The 17,415-nt window shown below is 47.2% G+C and overlaps 1 protein-coding gene across 1 annotated transcript in view; it reads left to right on the forward strand.

Moving 5' to 3' along the window:
* The window catches only part of uvssa (UV-stimulated scaffold protein A), a 111,368-nt gene extending 94,195 nt beyond the window's left edge, over positions 1-17,173 (forward strand). The window contains exon 14 of the mRNA XM_055652007.1: positions 15,528-17,173. Coding sequence (XP_055507982.1) covers positions 15,528-15,621 — 94 coding nt within the window. The 3' untranslated portion in view covers positions 15,622-17,173. The remainder of the gene's footprint in view (positions 1-15,527) is intronic.
* The last annotated feature ends 242 nt before the right edge of the window (positions 17,174-17,415 follow it).

A 17,415-nucleotide genomic window follows, 5' to 3' on the forward strand; every position in this document is an offset into this window, starting at 1 on the left:
CATGAGTATTCGCATACTCAGAGGAAACAAAAAAAAACGTTTCTCGACCAGTGTCCATTCAGTTTTCGTTACAAAATAAATAGCAATTAAAGTTAAAATACATGTCATGAACAATTTAACCCTCTAATAACATTCAATAACATTCAACAGCCGTTCCGACTGGCAGCGGGGTGTTTGTGCGCGATACTTGGCAGGGGGGAAAGTTCATTTAACAGTCTTATAGCCTGTGGGAAGAAGCTGAGGAGCATCCTGCTGGTTTTGCAGCTGATGCTCCTGTACCTCTTCCCAGATGGGAGGATGGTGAAAAAGTCATGCGATGGGTGGTAAGGGTCTTTGATGATGGAGATGTGCCCAGGCCATAACAAGCCCACCACTGTGTTTCACAGATGAGGTGGTATGCTTTGCATCTTGGGCAGTTCTTTCTCTCCTCCATACTTTTCTCTTGCCATCACTCTGGCATGTTAATCTTCGTCTCATCTGTCCACAAGACCTTTTTCCAGAACTGTGTTTGCTCTTTTAAGTACTTCTTGGCAAACTGTAACCTGGTCACCCTATTTTTGCAGCTAACCAGTGGTTTGCATCTTGCAGTGTAGCCTCTGTATTTCTGTTCACGAAGTCTTCTGCGGACAGTGGTCATTGACAAATCCACAACTGACTCCTAAAGAGTATTTCTGATCTGTCGGACAGGTGTTTGGGGATTTTTCTTTATTATGGAGAGAATTCTTCTCATCAGCTGTAGAGGTCTTCCTTGGCCTGCCAGTCCCTTTGCGATTAGTAAGCTCATCAGTGCTCTCTTCTTAATGATGTTCCAAACAGTTAATTTAACCACATGTGATTTTTTTTCTATTACAAATCACAAATTGTGGAGTACAGAGGCAAATAAATAAATGACGGGTCTTTGTCCCAAACATTATGGAGGGCACTGTGTATATCGGCGAGACAAAGAGCAGGCTCGGTGATCGTGTCGCTGAACACCTCCACTCAGTCCGCCCAAATCTACCTGATCTCCCGGTTGCTAAACACTAACTTCCCCTCCCATTCCCACACTGACATTTCTGTCCTGGGCCTCCTCCATTGTCAGCGTGACCGGCCCAGTGCAAATCGGAGGAACAGCACCTCGTATTTTGCTTGGGCAGCTTGCACGCCATCGGTATGAACATTAGCTTCTCTAACTTCAAGTAACCCTTGCTTTCCCTCTCTTCATCCCGCCCCCTTCCCAGTTCTCCGATCCGGTCTTACTGTCAACGACTACATTTTATCTCTGATGGCTTTGTTGTTATCTTCGCCCAGCTAAGAATAATTTATTCTACATTTTCCTTGATCTCCAATCCCTTTGTCTAGTTTTCACACCCTACATTTCCTTTTCTCCCTCTCCCCTGACATCAGTCTCAAGAAGGGTCTCGACCCGAAACCTCAACCATTCCTTCTCTCCAGAGATACTACCTGACCCGCTGAGTTACTCCAGCATTTTGTGTCTATCCTTGAGCTAAAACAGCATCTGCAGTTCCTTCCTACACATCTTTGGGATTATTCTCGTAAGACTCCTTGGGACCCTCTACAATGCCAGCATTTGTTTCTTCAGATATCGGGCCCAAAACTGCTCACATTATTCTAAATATGGCCTGATCAGTGCCTTATAAAGCCACAGCATTACATCCTATATTTTATATTCTAATCTTCTCATGCTACCAATTTTGAGTGGGTTGGAATAACAATATAGATATGCAAGATCAAATCCCAGCATGGTAGCTCTGGAATTTAAATTTGTGTATTCTGGAAGAAACAAGACAATGATTAATGATTGGGAGCCAATCTGCTCCTGCCCATCTATACAACATGTCACTCCAAACCCATCCAAGTAGTTGACTCATGAATGTCTTCTGAATTGGCAGAGCAAGCTAATAATCATTTATACCATTACTGACAACATCCCAGCTGTAGCGATGAATAGTAGCAAAATATCTACGCTCCAGAACATGCTGTGCCTGTAACTAAGTTGTTCCAGTACATTTACAACACTGGCATTGACCTGACAATGTAGTAAGTTGCCCAAGTATGTCTTGTTCACAAAAAGCAGGACAAATCCAATCGAGCTAATTCTCACACTTTCAGTCTTCTTGCACTAATCAGCAAAATGATGTCATCAAGAGGGCCGTTATGTGGAGCTTACTCACCTATTTGCTGACGGCCAGCTTGGATTTTGCCAGGAATACTAAGTTCTAAACATTGTCAAGAGAGTCAAGAGCCGTATGTTCCAGAAAGAACAATGACATTCTTACTTGCTGCAGCAGAACAGAATATGTAAACATACTACACTGTAAACAATATCATAAATGAGAGGGAGAAAAAAAAGTTCAGTGTGTGTGTATATATACACATACCCACAAGTTCTCTCTCTCTCACACACACACACACACACACACACACACACACACACACACACACACACACACACACACACACACACACACACACACACACACACACACACACACACCAAGTGGAACCCGTTGGGTCCCTGTCACACAGGAGGGCTGGTCCCCGAACGCAATATTCCACCATTCATGGGTTCCTATTGTAATGCCAGAGATCGCCGTCGTGATGCGAGTCATGGCATCCCTCCCCAAGTGCGCCTCGCCGTCCCTCTTCCTACCCCTATCCTCCTCCATCCCCCCTCATCCCCAGCACTTGCATCTCCTCCTTTTCACCCTCCCTCTTCTTTCCCTTCTCCTCCCCTCCCCCACTACCTCCCTCATCTCTCTCTTTACTATTACCCTCAGTCACTCCCCCTCTCCCTCCATGACCGCTCTCACCTCCCTACCCCCCTTGACGTCATTGTGAGGTGGAACGCTGCTGTGTTTTTTTTAAACTGATTTTTTTTTAATGCAAATGAGATCCCATTGTGATGTCATTGTGGGGTGGAACACTGCTGATGGGAAGTTTATGTAAATGAGATCCCATTGTGAAGTCATACGCTGCTAACAGCCAGTGCAAATGGAAGAGATTTTTGTCAAAGTGGTTTTTGTAAAGTTTAAAATGTGAATAACTTGTAAAATATACCATCAATCTGATTCACCACACCACAGGGCAACGTTGAATAAGGTGGGCCAAAATTTGTAGCGCTATCCTATACCGTTTTGGCATAATTTCAGGATCACACTCAATGCAGACATGCATATAGACAGACAAACAAACAAGATGAGAGTTTTAGTAATATAAAATAAATAATATATATATTGTGGCGGCCGTGCGAACCCTCGGCTCTGGAAAGAGGAGTCAAGTGCCTCAGTGACGGAAGGTGCAGGTCAAGATACAAGACACAAGATACAAGATACATTTATTCGTCACATGTGCCAGATGGCACAGTGAAATGAAATTCCCATACAGCCATACAATAAAAAATAAGGGACACAACACACTATAGAGTTTAACATAATACATCCCCACACAGCAGAATCAGAGTTTCCCACTGTGTGGGAAGGCACCAAAGTCAGTCTCTTCCTCCATTATTCCCCGTGGTCAGGGCCTCCCCGTGCCGTTCGCAGTTGCCGCTACGGGCGGCCCGATGTTCAGGACCGCTCGCCGGGGTGTTGTAAGTCCGACGTCGGGGCTGCGGGACGTCCTCAGCGGCGTGGACACCAGAGTCGGCCCCGTCCTACCGGAGTCGGCGGCTTCCAAAGTCCGCAAGCCGCGCCGGGTGGAGACTGCTGCCCCAGGACTCCGTGTTGGCTATCAGCGCCGCCCGCGTTGGAAGCTCTTCGAAACCAGAGCTCCACGATGTTGGAGCAGCGGCCCAATGCTCCGGAGCTCCAACCGGCGACCCAGGTAGGCATCGCCCGCTCCACGGTGACTCCAGCGCTGCGCCGCCGCTGTAGCAGCCCCGGTCCGGTTCCCGGTCCCCGGCAGGAAAGGCCGCTCCGATCCAGCTGGTAGGCCGCGAGGTGGGGGGCGAGGACGCGACTCGGAGAAATAGTCGCGTCCCCGCCAGGGAGAGACTAGGAGACGGTTTCCCCCTTACCCTGTCCCCCTCCCCCACATAGAAAAGTAAAAGTTTCCCCCAACACAAGACTTTAGACTAACTAAAAATAATAAAAAAGATAGAAATAACAAACAGGCTGTCGGCAGAGGCTGCTGCCAGTGCAGCGCTCACGGGGCTCCTCTGGGAGTATATAAGGTCGGGCAACGCCCGTGCCCAGGTGAAGGAGTAACGAGCTGTACTGTGAGAACCATTAAAAAACGATTGATTACACAAACCTTGTGCCCCCTTTCATTCTCGGCTGGACATCTGCGAGTCCCACCACGTTGGTGACCCCAACGTCCAGAATTGTTATTCTGGAAGAGAAAGGCCAAAGTGAACGCCGTTGCCTTGAAATGACCAACCTCATGGACCTGGCAACACGGGCATGGTTCCGGCAGGTCCAGTCCCAATTTTATATCCGCAGGATAACGGTCGACGAAACCAGTTATCACTAAGTCGTGAGCGTGCTCGACCATGAAATGGCCTGTCGCGTGGTGCCATACCTGGACAATCTGCCAGCATTGAACAAATATGGCCTCAAAGAGCTGCTGCTCCGTACCTTCTGGTTCAACCGCCTGGAGTGACTGGCGTGCATCCTTGACATGGGCGGGCCTGGCGACCAGAAGCCCTCGGCCCTCATGAGCGAGATGCTCACGCTCATGGGCTGCCATCGGCCCTGCTTACTTTTCGAATACACGTTCCTCCAGCAGATGCCGCATGACATCCGCCTGCACCTCTCAGGGGCCAGCTTTGACGGCCGTGCAGGCCTTCCAACGTCTAATGAACATCGTGCTCGACTTCCTGTACATCTACTTGGATGACATCCTCGTGTCGAGTTGCTCGCAGTAGGAGCACTGTGCCCACCTTTGTTTATTGTGCCAGCACCTCAGTGAGCACGGCCTGGTCATCAAACCTGGCAAATGCCAGTTCGGCCTCCGTGCCCTCGACTTTCTGGGCCACCAGGTGACGCAACACGATGAAGTGCCTCTACCAGACAGGGTTGAGGCAATTCGCCAGTTCCCGCGGACTTCCACAGTGCGGGGCCTCCAGGAATTTGTTGGGATGGTAACATTCTACCACCGATTCGTGCCAGCGGCAGCTAGAATAATGTGGCCACTCTTCCAGTTGTTGACTGGCAAGCGGCGGGATGTACAGTGGGACGATGTCACCATGGCGGCGTTTGAAGTGGCGAAGGAAGCCTGGGCACGGGCAACAATGCTTGTGCATCCGCGGGGCGATGCCCCCACAGCCCTTACCGTGGATGCCTCGGACTCCGCGGTTGGCGGCGTGTTGGAGCAGTCGTTCGGCGGCCACTGGCGGCCTCTCACCTTTTTCAGCTGCCAGCTGAACCCGGCAAAGCAACGATGTAGTGCATTCGACTAGGAGCTGCTCGCCTTGCACCTGGCGGTACGGCATTTCTGGTATTCTGGTAGAGGGCCGGGACTTCGTTGCTTTCACAGACCATAAGCCCCTCACCTTTGCTTTCGCCAAGGTCTTGGATCCTTGGTCCGCCCGCCAGCAGCGCCAGCTCATGTCTATTTCCGAGTTCACCACCGACATCCGACACATCGCCGGTAAATGTAACCTTTTTGCAGACGCCTTGTCCAGCCCGGCTATTGCAGCCGTTCTCGACGTGGCCCCCTGGAATAGACTACTCTGCCTTGGCTGCGGTGCAGCTGGTGGACGAGGAGATGCCAGCATATCGAACTGCGATCTCGGGTTTGGTCTTGAGAACGTGCCGTTGGGTCCCTCGGGCGGTGCTGTGCTGTGCGACGTTTCCACGGGGCAGCCGTGGTCTATTGTTTCGGCGGCCTAGCACCGTCGCATTTTTGATGTAATTCATGAGTTGGCCCAGCCGTCTATCTGGGCCACGGTGGCGATGATGGCCGCAAGGTTCATGTGGCACAGGTTGCGGAAGCGAATTGGTCGCTGGGCCCGGGCGTGCATTCCGTGCCAAACATCAAAGGTGCATCGGCATGTCCGGGCGCCGGTTCAGGAGTTCGCAGTGCCTCACCGGTGCTTCGACCGCATGCACGTGGACATCGTGGGGCCGCTGCCGGGGGGGGTCATGTGGCGGCACCAGGTGGTGAGCCACGCGGAGTGTGAACCCTCGGCTCTGGAGGAGGGAGTCTAGTGTCCCGATGACGGGAGATGCAGGTCATGGGGCTCCCCTGGGAGTATATAAGGTCGGGCAATGCCCAGGTAAAGGAGTAAGGAGCTGTACTGTGAGAATCATTAAAGACCGATTGATTACACAAACTTTGCGTCCGTTTCATTCCTGGTTGGACATCTGCGAGTCCCGCCGCAATATAATATAGATACATATATATACTAGACCAGTGGGACTCGTTGGGTCGCTGTCACACAGGAGGGGTGGTCCGTGAACGGAATATTCCACCACTCGCCCATAGCCCCCAACTGTGCAGGCTGGCTGACGGGTTCCCGTTGTGATGCCAGAGATCCCTGTTGTGATGCGAGTTACGGCAACTCTCCCCAAGTGTTCCTCGCCATCCTTTCTACCCCTATCTTCCTACATTCCCCCTCCTCTTCACCCTCCTTTCCCCTTTCCTCCTCCACTGCTTCACCTCTCCCTCACTCACCTTTCCTCTACCCTCAGTCACTCCTTCCCTCCATAACCCCTTGTAAAATATACCATCTATCTGAACAAAACTTGCAACAGTACACCACAGGACAATGGTGAGTAAAGTAGTGCTATCGTGTACCGTTTTGGCGTAATTTCAGGATCACAATCCTCACAGACAGACATAGAAACAAACAAGATGAGAGTTTTAGTAATATTTGTTTATTATTTATATTTATACTGGACCAAGTGGGACCAGTTGGGTCCCTGTCACACAAGAGGCATGGTCCCTCAACGCAACCCGTTCCCCCAACATAATATTCCACCACTCGCCCATAGCCCCCACGGGAGGCCTGGTCCCCCAATACAGCCCCATTCCCCAAGGCAATATTCCACCACTCACCCGTTTCCTCAACACAACCCGTTACCCAAACGCAATATTCCACCACTCATCCATAGCCCCCAACTGCGCAGGAGCTGCTCATTTCTCCTTATTCGCCCTCCTCATTTTAAACTTTAAAACAAATACAGTGTATTGTGACTTTAAGAAAAATGCATTTGGACCTGCTAGAGCTAGCAGGACTCCGTGTACTTGCATAGCAACAATGTTGCGAGCAGGGCTACAACCCCATTGTGACTTCATAGCTGTAAGCACAGGGAAGATTTTTTTCTCAAATTGGTGTTTTGTAAATCTAGCAATGTCAATAACTAGTGAAATATAACATCAATCTGAACGAAACTTGACACAAAACAACCACAGGACAATTATGATTAAGGTGGTGCAACATTTTAGCGCTATTGTGTATCGTTTTGGCGTAATTTCAGGATCACATGGGATAACAAACAAAGATAGAAACAAACAAGATGAGAGTTTTAGTAATATACTAGACCAAGTGCAGACCCGTTGGGTCTGCTCCCCCAATGGTGTGATCCCCCAACCCAGTATTCCACCATGCACCCGTCTCCTCCAATGGAACTGAAGCCGTTCTCAAAAGTAAGATTCCAGCACTGCCCTGCCTCCCTCAGCAGCGGATTAAAAAAAAATCCAATGGCACCTCCCCTGCCTGCTGCAGCAGTGAAAAGTTCAGAGTGTTCCTGTCTTGCAACTTTGTTTTGAAGTGTGTTGGAAGCTGACATGTAAATGGAGAAGCCAGTTTATTTTTGAAATACTTGGGGGGGGGGGGAGAGAAGGATTTGATTAAAAACGTGTACTTCAACACGACGAAATGTAATGAGGAGCGGATACTTAGAAAGAAAAGCGAAATCTCTATCGAAATGGAGAAGATCTCGGAGATTGAGCGTGTGGATTGGGCATGGCAATGAATCAAAGGAACAAATGCAGCCGGCAGCCGTACATGCAAATGGATCCATTCCGATTGGACATCTGCGAGCATCAGCCATTCCGATTGGACATCTGCGAGTATTGGGCACGAATCTGGTTTCCAGAGGGCGAATATGGACATTGTGGGCCAAATGGATTCTTGGGCTGTCGTCTGTCACTCAAGCCTGTTGTGCTGGCAGCTCACTCACGGCTGGTGGGCTGGCAGTTGACTCATGGCTATTCCTTGAAATTCCATTTCAAGCGGAGTAAAATGGCCACCAAATTCAAGTGCAGTTTCACGCCACTTCAAGCAGGGTACAAGGCGACCAAATTCAAGCACAGTTTCATGCCATTTCAAGCAGGGTGCAAGGCCACTAAAGACAGCGAGTCGTGACCTCTTCCTCCTCCATCTTGCAGAGACTGAGCCATGCCCACACTTCTGGGTTTTATAGTCCCTCCCACCAGAAGGGGCGTGGAGTGATTGACATGAGAGAGAACCTCAACATTTTTTAAACACTACTAACTTTTATTTTTCATTAATGGGAAAAATCCTCGGCGCCTGATGAACGGAGGGGGACTCTGAGTTAGATGGCCAAAAATCACAGCCGTACGTGGTAGTGTTTTTTTCTAAAATGTCCCCCAGGTCAACCTGTTCCCCAACGCAATATTGCACCACTAACCCGTAGCCCCCAGGGAGGTGTGGTCCCCCAACTCAACCCGTTCCCCCAAAGTAAGATTCCAGCACTCCCCTGCCTCCCTCAGCAGTGGGCTTAAAACAAATCTAATTGTACTTCCTCTGGCTGCTGCAATACCAATTCGCGCTCCCCCTCCTGCTGAAGCACTTGCTGTGATATCCCATTGAGGTGAAAAGTTCAGAGTGTTTCTGTCTTGCAACTTTGTATCAAAGTATGTTGGAAGCTGGCAGGAAGGATTTTAACAGTGAAAATCTTGTTAAAGTTGGCATTTTTGAAGCTTTAATCATCAACCACGTGAAATATAGCATCAAATCTTTAGTGAACCTGATTACGACGTGGAGGGCAAAAATGTAAGTCAGGATATGTAAATGTTTAAGCGCTAGCACGTAGCGTTTTGAGGAAGATACAAAACATACACACACATACAACACATGTACAAGATTAGACTTTTATAGGTATCGGGGTCTGCTTCCCCAATGCACCCGTTCCCTTCCTTTAGCCCTCACTGGAGGCATGGTCCTCCAAGTCGTTCCCGAACGTAAAATTCCAGCACTCCCCCGCCTCCCTCAGTAGTGGGCTTTAAACAAAAATCCAATTGCACTTTCCCTGTGTGTTGCAATGGCAATTCGCCCTCCCCCTCCTGTGAAGTGAAAAGTTCAGAATGTTCCTGGGTTGCAACATTTTATCAAAGTGTGTTAGAAGCTGGCAGGAATGATTTTAATGATTTTAATTGAAAAATGTGAATCGGAATATGTCTGCTCTCCCAACGCAATATTCCACCACCACTCAGCCGTTCCCCCAATGCAACTTAACCCGTTCCCGAACGTAAGATTCGAGCACTCCCCGGCCTACCTCAGTAGTGGACTTAAAAAAAAATTCCAATTGCACTTGCCCTCACATCAGTTCCAACTGCAATACCAATTGGCCCTTCCCCTCCTGTTGAAAAAATCCCATCAAAGTGTATTGGAAACTGGCAGGAATGATTTTAACATTAAAACTCGTGTGGAAGTTGGTATTTTTGAAGCTTTAATCGTGAATAACGTGAAATATAGGATGATATCTTCATTGAAGCTTATCACTGCTAGCCGAGCAATTGTGACATCTTCAATTGAAGCTGGTCGTTTTAAATTCAAATCCCTTCAATGGTGGGGAGGTCAGAGCCAGTGATGGACTGGGCAGTGTTCACACTTTTTGCAGTCTTTTCCGCTTCTGGGCCTTCAAGTTGCCGAACCAGGCCATGATGCAACCAGTCAATATACTCTCTACTGTACACCTGTAGAAGTAGAAGAGAATCCTCTCTGATGTATCAAATCTCTATAATCTTCTCAAGAAGTAGAGCTGTTGATGTGCTTTATTTATAATTGGATCAGTGTGCTGGATCCAGGAAAGATCTTCGGAAATATGCACGCCCAGGAATTTAAAGTTTATGACTCTCTCCACCATCGTCCCGTTGATATAAACAGGATTGTGGGTCCTTATCCTTCCTCTTACAAAGTTGGTTTTACTGATATTGAGAGCCAGGATGTTGTGCTGGCACGATTTGATCAATCGGACGATCTCGCTTCTATACTCTGACTCATCACCATCTGTAATTCGTCCAACAACGTGGTGTCATCGGCGAAGATGGAGTTCGCACTGTGTCCGGCCTCACAGTCATGAGTATAGAGTGAGTAGAGCAGGGGGCTGAGCACGCAGCCTTGAGGTGCTCCCGTACTGATTGTTAATGAGGAAGATGTATTTCTGCCAATTCGAACAGACTGTGGTCTGTGGATGAGGATGTCAAGGATCCAATTGCAGAGGGATGTGCAGAGACCCAGTTCCGTGAGCTTGGTAACCAGCTTTTTTTTTAAATTTATTTCAACACGATACAAAAACCAAAAAAAAACCACACCGTGGACCCACCACCATGTTTCAAAATCATCAAACAACTATGTAACAAATATTCTAATAACTATTATACAACCCCGGTAAAGGGGCAAGCATCTGGTTCGGGCAAAGCCGTCTACCATCTGACGTAGTGACTCGCGGATAGCCAGCTTGGTCAGGCCTAGGAGCAACCAGGACATCTTCAGCCCTGCTAATCCCTAGATCCCATCACCAGTCCTACGGTCACTAACAGCAGAGCCGCTCCTCCCCTTGCGGACCCTAGGTGGAGTGGCTGTGATCCTTGCCCTCTGGACTCTGGCTACAAGGGATGCTCCACTGGTCCCTCTACCCTCAACAGGAACAACGCTGCTCTTGGTCTTGGCACCCTTCTCCAGGTCGTCCAAGAAGGATCTGAGCTGACGCCGGCTGTTCCCCTTCACCGACCTGCCTCTCCCCTTCCTTCTGAGGGTGAGGTTCAGCGAGCTGGTGAGCCTGTGTAGGTTTGGCCACTGGAGGGGGGCCAGTCGTGGCCGATGTTGGGCTCCTTCGGTGGCCTGGATTTCCTCCACTGGAATGAGTGGAGTGGCATCGGGGGGAGCGAGTACATCCATTGACTCATTGTCCGAGTAGTCCCCGTCCACCTGCTCACTGCAGATGGAGACACCATCCCCATCCCGGACAAACCCTTAGTGCTCGATACTCCCGCCTCACCCTGTGTGGCAGTTGCCTCTGCCCCACCTGCTGGTCTCCCCTCCACCTCAGTCCCAACTCTGGGACCAGTGGCAGAGGGGCCTTTCCCAGAAGTACCTGGGGAGTCAAGACCATCGACAGTGGGGCGACTATCCCAACCCCAGTTGGGCCCAGAGTGGACTCTGGTGCACCAGACTCAGGGAGTCTCACTGGAGCCAGGTCCTGAGGGAGAGAAGGGCCGGTTTCCCCAACCCCCTCCCCGCCTTCAGAGGGGGAGCTTTCCTGAAGTCTATAATCAATTACACTGTCTTAAGAGCATTGAGCTCCAGGTTGTTGCGGTGTCACCAGGATGCCATCTGTGTCACCTCCTGTCTGTTGGCAGATTCCTCTCCATCCTTAATCTTCGGTTTCCTCCCACACTCCAAAGACGTACAGGTTTGTAGGTTAATCGGCTAGGTATAAATGTAAATTGTCCTTAGTGTGTGTGTTTAGGATTGTGTTAATGTTTGGCGATCGCTGGTTGGTGCGGCCTCGGTGGGCAAAAAGCCTATTTCTGTGCTGTATCTCTAAACCAGGGATTGGCCCCCGGGTTGAATGCAGCCTGTAACCCAAAATCATTCAACCCACACGCGGATTTTTTCCCCCGTAATCATCCGGCCCGCCACGCACAACCAAGTGCTTCACCGAACGCGGCCAAATGCTTCCCCGAGCACGGCCGAGCGCTTCCCCGAGCGCGGCTGAGCTCTGGCTGTACCGCATCCTGTGCAAAGCCGCCAGCACGGCCACGCACCTTCTGTGAGCTCATTTAAGAAAGAACTGCAGATGCTGGAAAAATCAAAGGTAGATAAAAATCCTGGAGAAACTCAGCGGGTGAGACATTCAAGGATTGCTTGAGGCTGCCTCAGCCGCTGAGTTTCTCCAGCATTTTTGTCTACCTTCTGTGAACACTTGATTAGATGCCTGCCATCCGGGGCAGGATGGGATGGAATCCATGTGTACACGTGATGAATGTGGCCCCGTCATCCGCTCACAGACATGCATCCCGGCCTCTATGCAGAACAAGGTTGCCGACTCCTGCTGTAAACTGAGCATGCAGCCCTGAGGTGCCCCGCTTTTGATGGTTAGCAAGGAGGAGTTGTTAATGCCATCTCCTAAATTCACAGCCTCTGTCATTGAGTTAAGCATGTACTTTGGATCCGTCTTCACTAAGGAGAAGACAAACAATCTTGCTGATGTACTAGCCAGAGGATCTGGGGTGATGGAGGAACTGAAGGAAATCCACATTAGACAAGAAATGGTGTTGGGTACACTGATGGGACTGAAGGCTGATAAATCCCCAGGGCCTGATGGTCTGCATCGCAGGGTACTGAAGGAAGTGGCTCTAGAAAATGTGGACGTATTAGCGATCATTTTCCAATGTTCAATAGATTCAGGATCAGTTCCTGTGGATTGGAGGGTAGCTAATGTTATCCCACTTTTTAAGAAAGGCGGGAGAGAGAAAACAGAGAATTATAGACCAATTAGCCTGACATCGGCGCTGGTGTCAATCATAAAATATGAAATAGCAGCACACTTGGATAGCAGTAACAGGATCTGTCTGAGTCAGCATGGACTTACGAAGGGGAAATCATGTTTGACTAATCTTCTGGAGTTTTTTGAGGATGTAACTAGGAAAATGGACAAGGGAGAGCTAGTGGATGTAGTGTACCTGGACTTTCAGAAAGCATTTGATAAGGTCCCACATGGGAGATTAGTGGGCAGAATTAGGGCACATGGTATTGGGGGTAGAGTGCTAACATGGATAGAAATTGGTTGGAATCAGGAAACAAAGAGTAGGGATTAACGGGTCCCTTTCAGAATGGCAGGCAGTGACTAGTGGGGTACCGCAAGGCTTGGTTTTGGGACCACAGCTATTTACAATATATATTGATTTAGATGAAGGGATTACAAGTAACATTAGCAAATTTGCAGGTGACACAAAGCTGGGTGGCAGTGTGAACTGTGAGGAGGATGTTATGAGAATGCAGGGGTGACATGGACAGGTTGGGTGAGTGGGCAGATGCATGGCAGATGCAGTATAATGTGGATAAATGTGAGGTTATCCACCTTGGAAGCAAAAACAAGAAGGCAGATTATTATCTAAATGGTGTCAAGTTGGGAAAAGCGGAAGTGCAACGGGATCTGGGTGTACTTGTTCATCAGTGAAAGTAAGCATGCAGGTACAGCAGGCAATGAAGAAAGTGAATGGCATGCTGGCCTTCATAACAAGGGGAGTTGAGTATAGGAGCAAAGAGGTCCTTCTGCAGTTGTACAGGGTGCAGAATTGTGTGCAGTTTTGGTTTATACATTTGAGGAAGGACGTTCTTGGTATTGAGGGAGTGCACATAGGTTAATTTCCGGGATGGTGGGACTGTCATATGCTGAGAGAATGTTGCGACTGGGCTTGTATACTCTGGAATTTAGAAGGATGAGAGGATTTCTTATTGAAACATATAAGATTATTAAGGATTTGGACACGCTAGTGGCAGGAAACATGTTCCTGATGTTGGGTGAGTCCAGAACCAGGGCCCACAATTTAAGAATAAGGGGTAAGCCATTTAGAACGGAGATGAGGAAACTTTTTCGCACAGAGAGTTGTAAGTCTGAAATTGTCAGCCTCAGAGGACGGTAAAGGCCGGTTCTCTGGATATTTTCAAGAGAGAGCTGGATAGGGCTAGGTCAGAGGATATGGGGAGAAGGCAGGAACGGGGTACAGATTGTGGATGATCAGCCATGATCACATTGAATGGAGGTGCTGGCTTGAAAGGCCAAATGGCCTACTCCAACACCTATTGTCTATTGTGGAGGACAAGAGCAGCAGGCGTAAGAAAATAAACAATGTAGTTCCCTCCAAGTTTCATACTGTCCTGATTTGGAAATATAATACCATTGCTTCATGGTTGCTGGATTCAAACTCTGGAATTTCCTTACTACATCTTTGTGGGGCTACCTTCTGCAGAAGGGCTGCATTGGTTCAAGAAAGCAACTTCTCACGGTAACTGAGGGTCCAAGAAATACCGGCAATACGCTATAGATATAAAAGTTAATTGACAGTATTCATTCTTCACAATAAGGGAAGGGATCTAAATTGATGCTATTGGGACTACAGGTTATTGGCAGATGAGTGGAAATGGTGGCCTCGCCAATTTTCGGTATATGGGCGTAAAATGAGAAGATTTGGGGAAGGGAGATGTATTAAGAAAGGCAGGACCATCTAAAAAAACATTGATTCCATTCATGGAAGAAGACAGAACAATATTGGGGAAATCATTTGCATGGACATGAAAGGTTTAGAGGGATATGGGCCAAACGCAGTCTGGTGGGACTAATCTGGTTGGGGCATCTTGGTCGGCACAGGCATGTTGGGACGAACGGTCTGTGTCCGTGCTGTATGACTATGATTTTAACCATATAGCAATTACAGCATTTAAAAAAACTGTGAATTAGCCGTCCAAACAAATGTATAACCCAATTTTCACCATACATCAGCAATTCATTATATGTTCCAGTTGGACTTCGTACATGGAAGTCGATGGAAAGGCAAAAAGAATCATGGATGGCTGATCCAAAACAGCAATGTTTTGCTTCAGTCCAGGTTGAAATTTACTGTCACTGTCCCATTCCACAATCTATCACCGGGACTCTCTGTAATGAGTGTTTTGCAAATTATTTTGTTGTCATTTTTGAATCAATGATGTCAAATTTAAATATGCTTCTTCAATTTCTATGCCATTCTTCTTCCCTAATTGGTACTCCCCAGTTGTTTGAAATACATTGATAGTATTCATTATCTCTTCTAAAGGCCTGAATACGACTGCAGATGTATCTTCTAACAGAACTCCTTTCACTTTATTACACTTATCCAACAGTTATTTCCAAAATGTTAATTAAACTGAAGGACATCATATTTTTACATTCCTTTAAAAAAAGTTGAAGACGTAACCCACACCAAGGAGGCTTCTAATAGCCATTTAATTTGATACAAAAGCAAAATATTACAAGTGCGAGAATTCTGAAATATAAACAAACTCTGGAAATACTCAGCAGTTCGGGTGGCATCTCGGCCGGCAATTCTGGCCAACGTTTATTTATCTGAAACATGAACTAAGTTCACCTCTCCACTGAAGGCTGTGTGACCTGAATTATTTAGTTTGTCCATTGCAGCAGGTGGTCTTGACGCTGTTATTTTTGCAGCAGTTAAGGTGTGGGCTAAAGCTGTTTTAACATTCTATAATGTGTGCTGATCAAATTAAGTAATGTCACAAGAGCAAACTCTAAATATGAACAATACCAATTTTTATTTGTTTCTCTTTGCAGAGCTTCAGTCAAACGAGTCTCCGAAGCAATGGCCTTTATCGACAAAAGAAAACATGAAAAGTTTGCGAATCAGTTCAACTATGCATTGCATTAAGGCGGGCAAGGTGCAGAGAAAGGTCACTGTATTGTGACCATGCTATGTTTCAGCTATCAAGTCTTTTGCAACAGAAATTTTTAGCTCCTATCTGCTGTTTTCTATAGATCTCAAGAGAGAGTTTTATCTATCTAGGGCTAGCGGAGTTAAGGGATATGGGGAGAAGGCAGGAACGGGGTACTGATTGTGGATGATCAACCATGATCACATTGAATGGCGGTGCTGGCTCGTAGGGCTAAATGGCCTATTCCTGCACCTATTGTCTATTATCTATTACAGGAATAAAAATTTGATCAGTGTACATTATTTATTGTAAAGTATTTAATTATGTATTTTTTACACCAGGTGCTAAATTTGTACAAAATATAAATGTTTAATGTATGTTATGGTAATGGATGGTAATTGTAATTGATGATGTGATGCACAGAACTATGGGGGACTCTATTCATGTAGTTTTATTGAGCAGTTTACAGAAGAAAGTGAACTGATTATTAAATCTTCCCAGCAATTTAAATCAATTTTAACTTTACTATGACCTGTATTGCTCTTCTTTGTATTTCAATACTTTCACCAGTTAATGGTGTTAAATCCGCATGCTTTATTCAGGCTGAAAGTCATCATTTCCCACTTGACAGATGCAAAATGATCTGAATGTTTTCCTGATTTTAATTAGATTAGAGCAGGTAGCTTGTAGTGGGGACCAGATATGAAGTGCTGTTGCAGAGAGTTGGAAACGGTTTGGGAAATGATAGGTTGGAGGTGGGGAGAGGGAAGGAGGAGATGATAATGGAGGGGGTGAAGGGTGAAAGGAAGTGGAGCTGAATTGCATCAATGCCAAATACCCAGATTGCCAGAAGATTCAAGGCGCATTTGTATTACAACATGTAACACACAGATACTACAGATACAAGTATAATACCAGTTTTGAATGGGCGGTCAGAGTGGCGCAGCAGTAGAGTTGCTGCCTGACAGTGAATGCAGCGCCGGAAACCTGGGTTCGATCCCGACTACGGGTGCTGTCTGTACGGAGTTTGTACGTTCTCCCCGTGACCTGTATGTGCTTTCCCCAAGATCTTCGGTTTCCTCCCACACTCCAAAGACGTATGGGTTTGTAGGATAATTGGCTTCGTAAATGTAAAAATTGTCCTAAGTGGGATAATGTTAATGTGTGGGGATCTCTGGTCGGCGCGGACTCGGTGGGCCGAAGGGCCTGTTTCCGTGATGTATCTCTAAACTAAATTAAAGACTGGAGAGGAGATTAGGATAGACACAAAAAGGTGGAGTAACTAAGCGGGTCAGACAGCATATGTGGAGAAATGGTGACGTTTTGGGTCGAGACCCTTCAGTTTCTTCCCAGCTGTTATCGGGCAACTGAATCATCGTTCCACAACCAGAGAGCAGTCCTGAACTACTATCCACCTCATTGGTGACCCTCAGACTATTAATTGAACTTTAATGGCTTTACCTTACATTAGGATGTTGCATAACCATAGTCTCGGTTGCGTTTAACTGACGGATAAAATGTTTGCAATAAAAGGTGGCATGGACAAAACTTAGGAACAATCAATATGGTTTTTAAAAGATTGTGAGTTTTTGATTGTTGCCACACAAAAAAAATGATTACAAAGATCAAGTGGAACCTTGCCACCAAAACAGAATATGCTAGCAAATATGGACCTTACTGAACAAAAAAGCTGTGATTGATGCTTCATTCATAAGGAGTATTTTAAGGGGCATTATGTCATGTTTACATAATATGGAGTTTGGAATTAAAAGAATAGTTGGAATTACTTT

Source organism: Leucoraja erinacea, chromosome 1 (assembly GCF_028641065.1).
Source record: "Leucoraja erinacea ecotype New England chromosome 1, Leri_hhj_1, whole genome shotgun sequence".
Taxonomy (NCBI): domain Eukaryota; kingdom Metazoa; phylum Chordata; class Chondrichthyes; order Rajiformes; family Rajidae; genus Leucoraja; species Leucoraja erinaceus.